At 42.2% G+C, this 14214-nt stretch overlaps 1 protein-coding gene across 1 annotated transcript in view; it reads right to left on the bottom strand.

Moving 5' to 3' along the window:
• Nucleotides 1–1027: 1027 nt before the first annotated feature.
• LOC142020412 (uncharacterized) overlaps nucleotides 1028–14214 on the bottom strand; it is a 47781-nt gene continuing 34594 nt past the window's right edge. Inside the window, exons 13-17 of the mRNA XM_075008188.1 lie at nucleotides 8929–8997; nucleotides 6730–6810; nucleotides 6209–6311; nucleotides 4131–4229; nucleotides 1028–3108 (exon numbers count right to left, since the gene is read on the bottom strand). Coding sequence (XP_074864289.1) covers nucleotides 4131–4229; nucleotides 6209–6311; nucleotides 6730–6810; nucleotides 8929–8997 — 352 coding nt within the window. The 3' untranslated portion in view covers nucleotides 1028–3108. The remainder of the gene's footprint in view (nucleotides 3109–4130; nucleotides 4230–6208; nucleotides 6312–6729; nucleotides 6811–8928; nucleotides 8998–14214) is intronic.

Raw genomic sequence — 14214 nt, 5'->3', positions numbered from 1 at the left:
CTGTCTTCAAAGGGTAAAGGGACTGGGAGGAGAGACACTACGGTGCCTAATAGGCCTAGTACTGTGGCTTGTCCTTAATGACCCCCAGCTGCAAGCTTAATCAGGGCAATGACCCAGCATCCCATGTGCATTCTTTCTATTATGCTCTTGTAGCCTGCAGTTTGTGGTCTGCCACAAGGCATAGTCCATGAGCCAAATCCAGCCCACCAGACACTTTTGTCCAGACTCCCAAATCTTTTTATTTACGTATCATTATTTTCTTCTTTGGAGTCTGGACTTCTGTACCTTGACCAAGAAATTTGAACCCTGGCACAAAAACAAAAAACCCTCCCCCTTTTCCAGGGAAATCTCCAGAGATAGCAAATAAGTAGTGGCTGAGGACAGGTCTATGCTACCCTGGAAGATCAATCCGCTCAGGATCGATCTTCCGGGGTTCAATTTCGTGTATCTAGTAGAGATGTGTGAAAGCAACCTTTCAGGGGTTGCAGTTGACCCCTATATTCCTCGTGAGATGTGAGGAGTAAGGGAGGTCAGTGGGAGAAACTCTCCCATCACCCTTCCCCTGTATAGACAGCCAAGTTAGCCAAGTGCAGAAAGGGCAATTGCATAGCTAAAATCGACTTAACTAGAATTGCGTATCTGCAGTTGGCTTTCTTAGCCTAATGTAGACTTAGTGGGAACCTAGTGGAGAACATGACATGAGACAGAAACACGGGTTCTTATTTCTAGATGCTGGAGAATTTTTCAAACGGATATTCTCTCACACTCATGGAATAACTGGAATAGGAACTTCTCTAATTTAGACTCCCCTCTCGTTCACAGCAGTGACTGGTTTGGAGGAAAGTTGCTCATCCAGCCTTAAGCTGTTTGCAAGGCTTTTTCCCCTAATTCTCACCAGTCGAACTTTTCCGCAAAGCCTAAGCCTTTAACCTCAGACGACCAGGAAAAGGAAAAATTAAAAAAAAAATCATACCAAATCATTCCATTTGGCAATAAGAACATGTTTACATTCTGACACATGTAACAACTCAGTGTTTATTAGAACTGCATATGAAGGTTAAACAGATGCTCCAGAGCAACCAACAATGATGAAGCAAAAACTATAATTCACTGAGGGTTATTCTACAATGCTTTGCAAGATCATGTGAAGCTGGAAACTACTGAATTAATTAACAATAAGCTGTGTGTATCTTCTATAGAAGGTGCATCTATAACAGGGTATTATTTTGTGGGATTTTAAATAATCCTCTGGAACTGTGGGAAAGCCAGCCTTGCAACAGGAGTCCTGCAACAAAATAGTGCCCCAAAGACACACATCCTGTCCCAGGTGCTCTTTCAATGATTCTCAAAGATTCCCATATCAAGATTTTGAAAACTGAGCAGTAATTTGGGGTGTCCAAATTTGGAGGTGTCCACCTGCTTAAATCTTTATTGGTGCTTGGGCTGCCCAAACCATGGGTACAGCAGCTACTGTTTTAAGGGGCAGAATTCTTACTCACTTCAATGGGAAATTCACTTAAAACACAGACTTTTCCTTTCACTGAAAAGGAACTTTAAAAGCCGTTTGGTAAGAAAGGCTATTGAACTCTCTTTTATATTCAAATTCTACACATTAACGCGTGGTTTGAACCCGGATGGCAATTTTCTAGCTCGTTATAAGGACTCTTTTGCATACTTTGCTTTATCTAATTCTTGACCACCCCCCCCCGCTCTCTGATTTGCTAACCTTGATAATAATTTTTCTGATTTGTCAACCTTGATTACAATTTTTAGTTCTCTGTGCCTTAAATATTGAGGCTGCTCTGGTACGGCTATGATCTGAAGAAGTGGGTCTGTCCCACGAAAGCTCATCACCTAATAAATTATTTTGTTAATCTTTAAAGTGCTACTGGACTAGTTTTTTGTTTTGATAGTATATAGACTAGCACTGCTATCTCTCTGTTACAGATCTAATTAAGGTCTCTGTATTAGCATTTTTGCTCTCATCTATTTCTATAAGCAAGTTATTGGTACACCTATTGCTTTCTATGATAATACAATATATTTTCCTACATACTTTGATCTATATTTTAAGGCAAGGTGGCTAAGTATTTGGGATTTGTTTACTAACAATCCCAGTGGCATAATTCTCAAAGTCTGAAAGTAAGAGCTAAAAATTACTTGAGATCCCTATTTTTAGTTATATACAACACTTGTCACAATCTCAGTTTGTGATTCAGCATTTGTGTTGTAAGTAATTTACAGCAATTACAGAAGTGTGATAACAACAAGCCTTTATAGTGAAATCAATTTAGATCTCATCTGAAAGCTATTCCTTGTAATGAGAAGCAGTCAAATTGAATATTTACTGGATATGTAGTGTAAATCAATCAGTGTTACGCTACCCAAAGTTAAACTAGAATTTCCAGTGGAAAAATGTACATACTCTCCCAAACATGCAGCAGACATGTGTGATGCTAAAGAAATCCCCTGAAGAATAGAAAAGTAAGGGAAATTGAAGATGATATACAATCAAGGCAAATCAGTCACCAAGTTCTTTGGAAAATCCATGGCAGGTAAGGGGAAAGCAATTACCATTTTTCATCAGAATATGGAGATGAAACTTCTCCTACAACTAGATTCAGCCTGCAGTTGATATGCTTCCATGGCCCCAAGCTCAGCCTTTCACAGCTTTAGTACCTATAAGCTGGCAGATCAGATATCATAAGATCATCAGATGTGCTCCTATTATAAAAATCAAAGAAAAGGTAAGATGAATCCTAACATATCAGTCTCAGAGAGATGCTTCTGACTGATCTCCAGGATGCTGAGCACCCACAAATCCTGTGGTAACTGGCGGTGCTCAGCACCTTTGAAAAATCAGGCCGCTTCTCCTTTGCAGAAGACTGTGCCTTTTCTCCTTAATCTCTGCACTTGTCTGGCATGTGTATAACAAAATAAAATAGTGGATGTTAAACTCATTCATTGTGATGAGATAGTGAGAGGGAAAAACTCCAGGAAAGAAGAAACAGGAGATTTGGTATCTTAGCCAGTCATGCACTGCTGGATACATTCCCACGTACATTGCTGAAAACTTCCAACTAACTGGCTCCTTCAGTTTTTCAAGACCTAAGAGCAAAGTGGAAAAATTTAGTAGGAGAACTGGGTGCTATATCAAAAATGGTGTTATAGAGCTGGAGGAGATACAAGCACAGGAGGAGTGGGATGCTTAGCTAATTTTATTTAAATCAAAAGTGACAATAAAGCAGTTGTGTATGCAGTGAACCATGTGTATATATCATCACAGAGCGAGAGTGATTTCTGATCTCATTGTAATGCTAGAAGCCACTCATCTTATCTTTGTGCCTTTTATTTCAAGCTTGTTACAAACCAAAGAAAATAAAAAAAATAAATCTAGTTCCTTTTGGGTTGGTAAATATTTTATACTGTGTTTGATCCCTAAATCTTTACGAGCAGGAATCATTTCACCTACCACTGCAGAGCTGCCACATCTAGGCTGGAATGTGGCAGCTCTTTAACAGTGCACAGCAACACTATATCACAGGTTATGGAGGAATATTGTATACAACTGACACTGAAGAAGATATTACCCATGTGTAATTGCCTCTGTGCTCACTAATCAAGCCAGGTCTCTGCTTGATTTGACCACCTGAGATGAACAATTCTTTATTACTAGAGAAACAACAAGAAGTTCTGTGGCACCCTATAGACTAACAGATATTTTGGAGCATAAGCTTTCATGGGCAAAGATCCACTTACTCAGACGAAGAAGTGGGTCTTTGCCCACGAAAGCTCATGCTCCAAAATATCTGTTAGTTTATAAGGTGCCACAGGACTTCTTGTTGTTTTTGAAGATACAGACTAATTTGGCTACCTCTTGGATACTCATTACTAGAGAGTATGTCTAGAAGGGGATTGCCCAGTAATGCAGATCCTCTGGATTATCAGTACATTTCTGTAGGTCAGGAACTTGCGGTAAATTTAAATTGGGGCTCCGTGCCTTCCATTGTGGGTACACAAGAAGATTCTTGTGCAGAGGAGATGTGTAGTGTTAGTGCTCACCATTCATTATGTAGTCCATGAGTTAGGGTCCATACAGTCATGTCAACCCTAGAAAATGTGACACTCACCTAGAACAGCTTCTCATAGCACTGGTCACAGTGGACAATGTCACGATGAATGAATATTTTATCCAGGAGATCTCCCATTGCCTTATGGCAAATTCCGCACTACAGAAACAAAAATAGTGAGTTGGATGCCTACTATTGTAGAGCCCTCTTTAGAAGCATATATAGGGAAAGAATTGAGAAATGAGTGGCAATGTGTGTATTTAAAAAAAGTCCTGTGGCACCTTATAGACAAAGATTTTTTGAAGCATAAACTTTTGTGGGCAAGGACCAATTTTGTCAGATGCATGCAAGAACTCATGAAAGTTTATGCTCCAAAAAATCTTAGTCTTTAAGGTGCCACAGGACTTCTTGTTTTTGTAAATACAGAGTAACATGGCTACCCTTCTGATATTTGTATTCTTCAAGTAAATTTAAAGCTGGTGAAAGGTGCTGTATTAATGGCCTGGAAGACTTACAGAATAAGCTATGTCAGAGGAAGCTCATAAGAACGGCCATACTGGGTCAGACCAAAGGTCCATCTAGCCCAGTAATCTGTCTGCCGACAGTAGCCAATGCCAGGTGCCCCAGAGGAGGTGAACCGAAGACAATGATCAAGTGATTTGTCTCCTGCCACCCATCTCCCGCCTTTGACAGAAGGCTAGTCACCATACCTTACCCCTTGCTAATAGCCATCTATGGACCTAACCTCCAAATATTTATCGAGCTCTTTTTAAAACTCTTTTAGAGTCCTGGCCTTCACAGCGTCCTCTGGTAAGGAGTTCCACAGGTGGACTCCTGTGTGCTGTGTGAAGAAAAACTTTCTTTTATTAGTTTTGAACCTGCTACCCATTAATTTTATTTGGTGTCCTCTAGTTCTTATATTATGGGAACAAATAAATAACTTTTCTGTATTCACTTTCTCCACACCATTCATGATTTTATACACCTCTATCATATCACCCCTCAGTCTCCTCTTTTCTAGACTGAAAAGTCCCAGTCTCTCTAGCCTTTCCTCATATGGGACTTGTTCCAAACCCTTAATCATTTTAGTTGCCCTTTTCTGAATCTTTTCTAAGCTCCCCATACACATGTTCCTACCTCAACATGCATCAACCTAGAGGACTTGTACATCAACGTCAGGAAGACAAGGAATGCTACTCTCCATAATGCATCCAAAACTCAACCTCTCTGCTTCAGATGCTATTTGCAGTGGTTGACTTTTTAATGAGGATAATAGTCAACTATCTGTGTCTACACTAGTTCCCATCTTCGAAGGGTGCATAGTAAGTAGGGTGTCGGGAGATTATTAATGAAGTGCTGCAGTGCATATGCAGCACTTCATTAAGCTAATTCTCCCCTGTGGCAACTTCAAAGTGTTAAACTTCAAAGTGCCAGCTTGCATGTAGCCGTGGCTAACCTGTGGGTACTTCAAAGTGCCTGGGCTACCTTTATGTCTCTTTACTCCTTTTGAGGAGTAAAGGGACTTCAGAGTACCCACAGGTTAGCTGAGGCTACACGCAAGCTGGCACTTCAAAAGTTTAACACCTCTAAGTTGCCACGGGGGAGAATTGGTTTAATGAAGTGCCACATATGCACCGTAGCACTTCATTAATAATCTCCTGTCATCCTACTTACCATGCTCCCTTCAAAGTTGGGAGCTAGTGCAGACACAGCCAACCGTGAACTAAGGCCACCAACTAAATTCACAGCACTCACCAGATGGCAACACATTTCAGTCACTGTCAGATATGAAACAGTGATCTACTGTAACACTCTGAGCCAATGCATGATAATCACTGTTTGCATAGTCAGTTTGAGGATTAATTTTACTGGATAATAAAATCAGTTCAAATCAACATGATAACAAAAGGATCTTCTAGCTCAATAATTAGCTTACATCGTGACCCATGAGTATTTGTGGCACTTTTGAAATCTGCAAAATGGACCCAGTTGTATTTTAATCTGCTTTTAATATCAAAGTTTGAATAAATATTACCCTACTGCACTTTTTCAGACCATGATCACTCTCCCACAAAACTCCCTCCAGTTCCATTACATAATAACAATAGAGAATGATCTTTAATAATAATGTACCTTACCCTAAAGCAGTATTCATGGCAGTTAACATTGAGATGTTCTATCATTATTTTAGGGCAATCTTGGATCTCACGGCCACAGTAAGTGCACACATTTTCATATAACCTGTGGGGTTGGAGAGGAAAGAAGTCATGAATCACAATGTCAACACACCTCAATAAACACAAACAGTTCCTATCCATGACCAGGATCAAAGGTGTCCTTTTATCTAATACTAGCACTACCATGCAGTGTGAAAGCAGACATCTATTTATATGTCTTCTCTGTGCCATGTGTGATATAGCAAGATTGTCAGAGTTCAAGGGCAAACTAAGATTCCTATGTAAATATCCCAAAGCACTATTTCAATACCATCCCGTCATTCTATGCCTGATGCTCTTTATTCTTCCTGGGACAGTTCTAACCTGCCTTACATGAAAGCCAAAGAAAAGAGCATTATTTTTTGAACACCTACCTGTTATATAAAAGAACATAAACAGTAAAGCCTTAGAGAATGCATCTGTATAATAATGAACTGTCCTACCTTGGAGAGGTGCTGCTGTGCAGGCAGCTGGTGTTATTGTAGTTTGCGCTCTCTATGTCAGACAAATCAACTAGGCTGCCACTGGAGAACAGAGGGAGACAGGGACCATTACTTGAGAGTCACATGTAGGAGGAAAGACTCAAGTGGAAACAATCATCAGTGCAGAGCATACAAAAATTCTAACTGGGTCACAGAGCTGCTGACCAACTTTATCACCAACAGCAGGGTCATGACTTGCAAATTAAATATCAAACGACATTCTTAAAAATGAGTTCCTACTAAGTATGGTAACAAGGATACTAACCAAGGTATATGGTTTGGTGAACTGGGTAGAGGATATGTATACAGCAGAAGCTTTGCACAGGCTGGCTTACCCAGCTAGTTTGAATCCAACAAGGTGAGTAACTATAGGGAAGGCAGCACAGCATGAGCCTGAGAATGGGAAAGGGCTAGGGTCTGTGCTAAGTTCTTACTACCCACTATAAAGCCCATGCTGTGCTGCCTTCACTTCTGTTGTTACTCGTACTAACTGGAATCAGATTAGTTCAGACAGGCTAGCTTGTGCTGTTTATGTTGTGTAGATATGTCCTGAGACCACTAACTCACTTGACATAGGCTACTTGGACAAGTAAAATTCACCATGAAAAAACTCCTACTGGTTTCAGAGGACCCAGAATTTCACACAAGGACTACATTTCAACAAGATGCCTCTGTTGATAGAAGTGACTGTTGGAAGGGATTTCCTGTCAAAACTGCTGTTGACAGATTGTGTCTACATACAAAAGCAGATCAAAAGAGCAATCCGCTTTGTCAACAGAGAGTGGCCAGACTGCCCACCCCTCTCTTGACAGAACACCTGCCCAGAAGCTCTGCAAAGAGGTATGCCCAGTGAATCAGAAGCCTTGTCTGTCAGCAAAAGGGCCCCAATTTGTTTCCATGGTGGTTTTGTTGACAGAACACTGTTGAGAGAGGTGCTATACCTGAACAGGGAGAGGTGTAACGCTGCCAGCGGACATGCCTGGTTTTGTCAACCAACTGTTGACAAAGAGCATTTTGCATATAGACGTGCCACAGCTTTTCCTGACAAAAGCCCAGTTTTGCTGGGAAAAGCCTCTGGTGTAGACGTAGTTGAGGTGTCCTATAACATTTTAGGATATCAGTAATATTGATTATAACTCCTAACACCTACCCAATGTAGTAGACACCCCACAGACAAAATACTCAATTCCTTCCCCAGAAAGCTTTGCATATGTTTAGTTTCTTGAATACATTTGTATTAGAAATACTGTGGGCACCTGAGTGAATACTGATATTCCAAAAAAGAAGAACACCTCTACTGCTTTTGAGACAGGACTAGCTAGAAGCCGACAAAGATAAACATTGCTGTGGCCAGGGGTTATAAACTCTAGTGCTAAGTGAGGATAAAAGCACAGCAAGCATGCAGTTTAACAAGGTAAAAAGGAAGTCACGTGGCACTATAAAGACTAATAAAATAATTGATTAGGCAATGCGCTTTCATGGGGCAGACCCACTTCTGCAGATGAGCTCCTACAAAGTATGATACTGAGGATGCTATCCAAGGTATATGGTTTTGTGAACTGGGAAGAGGATATGTATACAGGCTGGCTTATCCAGCTAGCCATTCCAGTACAGCACTACCTCCAGATCTGAAGAAATGGATCTTCCCCAGAAAAACTCATCACGTAATAAATTATTTTGCTAGTCTCTAACGTGCTACATGACTGCTGTTTAGTTTTGTTAGGATACAGATTAACACGGCTACCTGTCTGTTACTTTTTAACAAAGGGTTAATGTTTGCCTGATGAGCATGAATAGAGAGCAAAAAGAGTCAAATGCAGCTCTCAGTCATACTGGTGAGATTCTGGAATATCTTCACTGACTTTAAAAAAACTTAAAGCGTTGTGAGCTTTGTCTTGAAAATTGAGTTTTTTTTTTTTATTAAAAATAGTCCTATTTTTGACAGAAACCCCACAAAATATCTTTTTTTCCCTTGCCAAATCCAACCACTTTTGAAAATATGCAATGGAACCCAACAGGATTGTACACTAAGGTATTGGAATTTCAGTGCACTTGTTTCACTCCTCTAACCCGAACAGATTCATAGGAACAGAGAGGTAGCCCCGTTAGTCTGTACGCCAACAAAACTCCACTGTGAAGTGAGCCATGGACTGCTCATACCTGCTGTAGCATGGACTGGAAGATAACTCACGACTGTTCACATACTCCTTCACAAAGAGGATCCCTTTGCTAGAGAAGAATGGAGAAAGTAACAGAAACAGTCACGTCACAGGAGTCAGGAACTAACAGAAGTGTGTTTGTGTGTTTGCGCATGCACGCGCAAGTTGAGTGTGTCTGTGTGAATGAGCATATGCTTGGGAGAGGAAGGTGGGATGCAGGTGCTACTGGACTGGATTGTCATTGAATCTTAATTTACATTCATTCTGACAATTTCTAACAGAAGCAGTTGACAAAACAGCAAACTGACTTCCAGGCATCACACTCTGCCAAAGTGGTGAGGAGAGACCTATGATCCGGGGATGTCCCATGCATTTTGTTGTTATTTGTTCATGTTACAAAAAATGCCTAAGGGCTGTGACCAAGACCAGGGCCCCATTGTGCTAGACTTTGTGCAATCACAGCAAGAGACAGTCTTGGCCCTAAAGAATTTACAGGCCAAAGAGACAAGACAAACACAGGATGGGGGAAAAGAGGTATTATTATACCCATTTTACTGATCAGGAGCTGAATAGGGTTGTTAAATCTTGTTTAACCAATTAAATGGGTGGGGTGGCTGGAGACAGGGTCTCCTCTGGACAAGCTAGCGTGCCCGCACCTGTGGCACACTGGGGATTGGGGCTGATCCAGCCAGGTCTGGAGCAGCCCCCCGCTCCAGTGGCCTGGCCCAGGCATGCTGTGGGGTGGGGATGCTCCAGTTGGGTCAGAGCAGTCACAGTCTGCTGTAGGGGACTGCTCCAACCCGGCTAGCCTGGAGCATCCTCCCCAGTAGTCCTCCCCACACCCCACTCAGGCTGTCACAGACAGGGCTACTTCAGCCCAACCAGAGCACCCGACCTACGTAACTACCCACAGGCAGACTCAAACTTGTGACTTCTGGAGCTTAGGGCAAGTGCCTGTACAGCTTGAGCTAAACACCAGTTGGCTTTCAGCTTTGCCTGTAGAGGATACTTATTCCCTCTCTGTGAAGTGGGCTAGGCACTGCTACGTGGGACAGTTAACCACACATAGGTGTGTTGGTTACACCTGCAGCAGCCCTGAGGGCCTGGAGCAACCCCATGCCCACGGTGGGTGGGTGGGTAGGAAGGACTGCTCCAGCATACAGGTTAACCAGTTACATAAATATTCTCTACGTAAAAGAATAAATGGACATAAATCAGACTTCAGGAACGGTTACATACAAAAACCTGTAGGAGAACACTTCAATCTCCCTGGACACTCAGAAACAGATGTAAAAGTAGCAGTCCTATGACCAAAAAATTTCAAAAATAAAATGCAAAGAGATTTCAGAGCTGCAATTCATTTGCAAATTTGACTCCATCAACCAAGGACTGAACAGAGACTGGGAGTGGTTGGCCCATTACAAAGGCAGTTTCTCAGCTCTTGATGTTCACACCTCCACATTAGCAACCAACAATGGGCCACATTCCCCCCACCCCACTGAACTCATTTGATTTCTCAGCTCCACATTAACTGCCAAAAATGGGCCATATCTACCGTGACTGAATAGACCTTGTCTGCTCTGGCCCTCCCCTTTACTGAGACCCCCTCTTTAAATTCTCCTCTGAAACCCCTCAACTCATGCATCTGATGAAACAGGTTTTTGCCCATGAAAGCTTATAATCCAAAATATCTGTTAGTTTATAAGGTGCCACAGGACTTCTTGTTGTTTTTGAAGATACAGACTAACTCGGCTACCTCTCTGATACAGTTAAATATGAATATCTCTAGAGCTGAGGCAGAGAGAGATGTTGCCCACAGACACAGAAGCAAAACGAAATATAGCAAAAAAGCATAGGGTTAAAAGGGATGCAAGGGTTCATCTAGTCTAAACCCCCTATTGCGGGGAAAGAAAGGTCAGTTTGCCCATGCCACCATGCTCTCTCCTTCTGATGAAGATCAGAGACTCTTGCTGGTTAAGGGCACTACTACACTCCTAGAAAACACCTAGCACTAGCCTAGGGAGATGCCAAAACTAGGAATTGCACCAAGGACTTTCTGATCATCAATCTAGTCCTCATCACACAGAGTTACTTCAGCAGCTAAATAAAGCTCCCAAGTCCCACTCCAATCTATGAACCATGCTGCATCTGTGACATATAACACTAAATATTACTGTTACCAATTAGTGCACAACAGGTGCTCATTACCTGTTTGCCAGTTGGAGACCACCACGTACATACAGGCTGCCTGTCACACTTAGGCCAGGGTGTAAGACTCAACTCTGCTCTTAGACCCTTAGGATCAAAGCAGCTTCCTCTAGGTACCTGCAAGGTCTTTCCGTGACCATTCTGTCTACTCTATCACCTTCTAGTGTTGTATAGTTGGCTGTTCACATATGATGAGCTCCTCTGACTTGGCTCTGACATGCTGGTGTTGTATCATGGCAGGTCAGATATGAAGGCATCTCATGACAGGTTTCTATCATACTGAAAGTACTCCCTCTAGACTGGGAGTTGAAGCCGATTAAATATTTGTCTCACTGCAGCCTGTCATGTCCCCCAGAGAATCAATTTATTAGTTATGCTTAACTTTGCAACAGTTAACATATAAAGTTATGGTGTACATTTACTCCCACAACCCTAGAGGTGAACTTCACAACACAGTACATTGATACAAAATTCAGTAGTGCTCTTTGTGATACTCTGGCCAACCTGGTGCCCAAGAATTAAACTCAATCAAACACATTTAGGGAATAAAAACTTAATGCTTGTCATTATTAAGAGGTGTATATAATCATAGAGTTTTGCTATTGATTCTATTGGGGTCATGATTTCATCAAGGGTATGTATCTTCACAGAAACAAACGGGAATGAAGAGTCAAGAGCCAGCCAAGATAACAAGCAAAGGGTTAATCCCACTCATGCCTTACTTTTCTGGAGTTTAAGTCAGACACCTTGTGCCTCCTGGCTCAAGGACTCTCCTGACTCACCTCTCTGCTAGCTGAAGTTCTCTCTTTGTAATCTGGGGCAATCCTGACACAGGAAGAAAATGCCTATTGATGCCTTCAGCACTTGTATCTTAACCAGTCAGGATTTCAGTTCAGGGCACTGAGAGAGAGAGGTCAAATGAACTATTTAAAGAGCAGTAAGGTGATGCATGCTAGTGTCCTAATATGTTATCCTGGCTCCTTATAACACAGGCTTTGGCACACCTTAATGTAATTTCCTGTCTTTCCCCTGGACAAGAAACAGACATTTGCAACAATGTATTTAATAGAGAACAAGCGGGGACTAGAAGAGGAAGACACAAGCATGAAGCAGAGCAGCAAACATGTCACAGCCCCTTACCTTGTCGTGCTCACATTAAGCTCATTGTGTTGTGTGCAAGAAATCGCTGGTGTAGAAATGTTGCTGTCTCTAGACTGGGAGCTAGACCTTCCAAAAAAGGAAGGTTATTTTTCTTTGCAACATGCCCATGAGATTAGCTGGGGAATTTGCATGTGAAGAGACAAATTCCCTAGTGAAACATCCACACTAGAATAGCATGAGGTCCTAGTGTAGCAAGAAGCCAATGTCCTTCACAGTGGTGTAGAAAATAGAGAAAAATATGCTAATTTAAGAAGAACAAGAAGAAAAGAATTACCCCCATCCCAAATACTTTGTAATCACATTATCTGTGACTGTTGTCACTCAGTCAGGACATCTAAAGGCAGCCAGAGTTAGACAGGTGGAGTCTGCCTCTATATTCACTGGCAGCCTCTGCATTTACTGAAGGAGCATAACTGAGCTCATGATTTCAGGAGAGCACATACTTCATTTCTGGATCTACAGCAAAGGGACTCTGGGGGGTTTGTCTTTGCAGGGATCATTCTAGGGGATATCTCACACGTGCACTCATACCCACATTGGGGATGCCTGTCATTATTTGAATGCAATTGTAATAGAAAGAACTTGAACCTTGCACCTGGTGCAAGCCCTGAGGCCTGAAACAAATTCGTCAAAAGTTATGCTATGAGCAACAGTCAGGCCCTATCAAAAGCAGATGATTACCTGCAAGTCAGTGTCTGGTATGTGAACCTGACACCAGTATTATTAGCACTGCTAACATACATTGAACATGTAAACACATTCCAGCAGACCAACACCGGAACATCCTAACTCAGCGCACAATGAAATTGCTTGACAAAAGTGATTATGAATTGTGTGTGAAATATCAGTTATAAAACTAGAGAGACAAACAACAAATGGGAAGGTTTTGTCTGAAACATCCAGAAGAAAGTACCAGGGAAGGTAACAGATATGACATGAAACACTTAGGGTGATATAGATGTTTTTGTCCCAGATTGTTTGCCTCAGTGTAAAAATGTTGGGATACAACTCTTCCACTGGCATAGGAGCAATGGAAAGTCCTGCCAGTGACTGAGCTGGTCTATTGTCATGGACATACATGTGTTACTGCACCTGTAACCAATGCATCAGGGCATTAGCATTGAACTTCACTGGCAATAAACCTTGGCAGATGCCTTCACTACTAAACCAATACTGTGATCTTATTGGACAGTTCAGTCAGAGCATCTGTATCTGCATGGAGCCAGTACAGCACACCAAGAAAATACCCTCATGCTGCTGAACATTTGACACCACCACATTAATAATATATTGTGCTCAGCATGGAAGTAGCTTTCCCTGTGGACCAGCTATTCTGTAAATGTCCACGTCAAACTTTCCTGAACCTGCCCTTCTGATGCATTTGGTGTAGTGGCTGACGTCAAACACAGAATACTGGATTAGGTGGGCCACTGGGCAACTCCAGGATATCAAGTCTTAAATTCCTCTTTGGTAAAGGAATCTTGATACCACATATCAATATGGAAACTCTGGGAAAACGATGGATTCTGTAGCAAAAAAATGTGAATTCATTTTAGCATTTTAGGTAATAAGTTCTTAACATGTTGGCTAATATTCTACACTGACGCCTGGAGGAGCCAATGCCTCCTCCACCAAAGCCGTCACGCTTGTGTACATGCCCCACCCTGGTGGGAGGAGCACATGGTGGCTCTGGGGGTGGCTCCTCCAGCTGCGTGCAGCAGGTTCCCTCCAGTCACAGGCTGGTAGCTCCAGCTGCACGGCAGTCTCTGGCAGTTCCAGCTCCGGTGGCTGCAGTCTGGTGAGTCCCAGGCTTTTGGGAAACGGGGATGAAGGGGAGGCAGACTAGGGCTGGGGGAGCCTAGTGGGGGTTGGTGGATAGTAAACCCTCAGATTTAATGGACTTTTAGGATTAATGGAT

The sequence above is a fragment of the Carettochelys insculpta genome, chromosome 13 (assembly GCF_033958435.1).
Source record: "Carettochelys insculpta isolate YL-2023 chromosome 13, ASM3395843v1, whole genome shotgun sequence".
In the NCBI taxonomy this organism is placed as follows: Eukaryota; Metazoa; Chordata; order Testudines; family Carettochelyidae; genus Carettochelys; species Carettochelys insculpta.
Note: the sequence above shows the minus strand (reverse complement) of the source record. Positions and strands in the feature narration are given on the sequence as shown.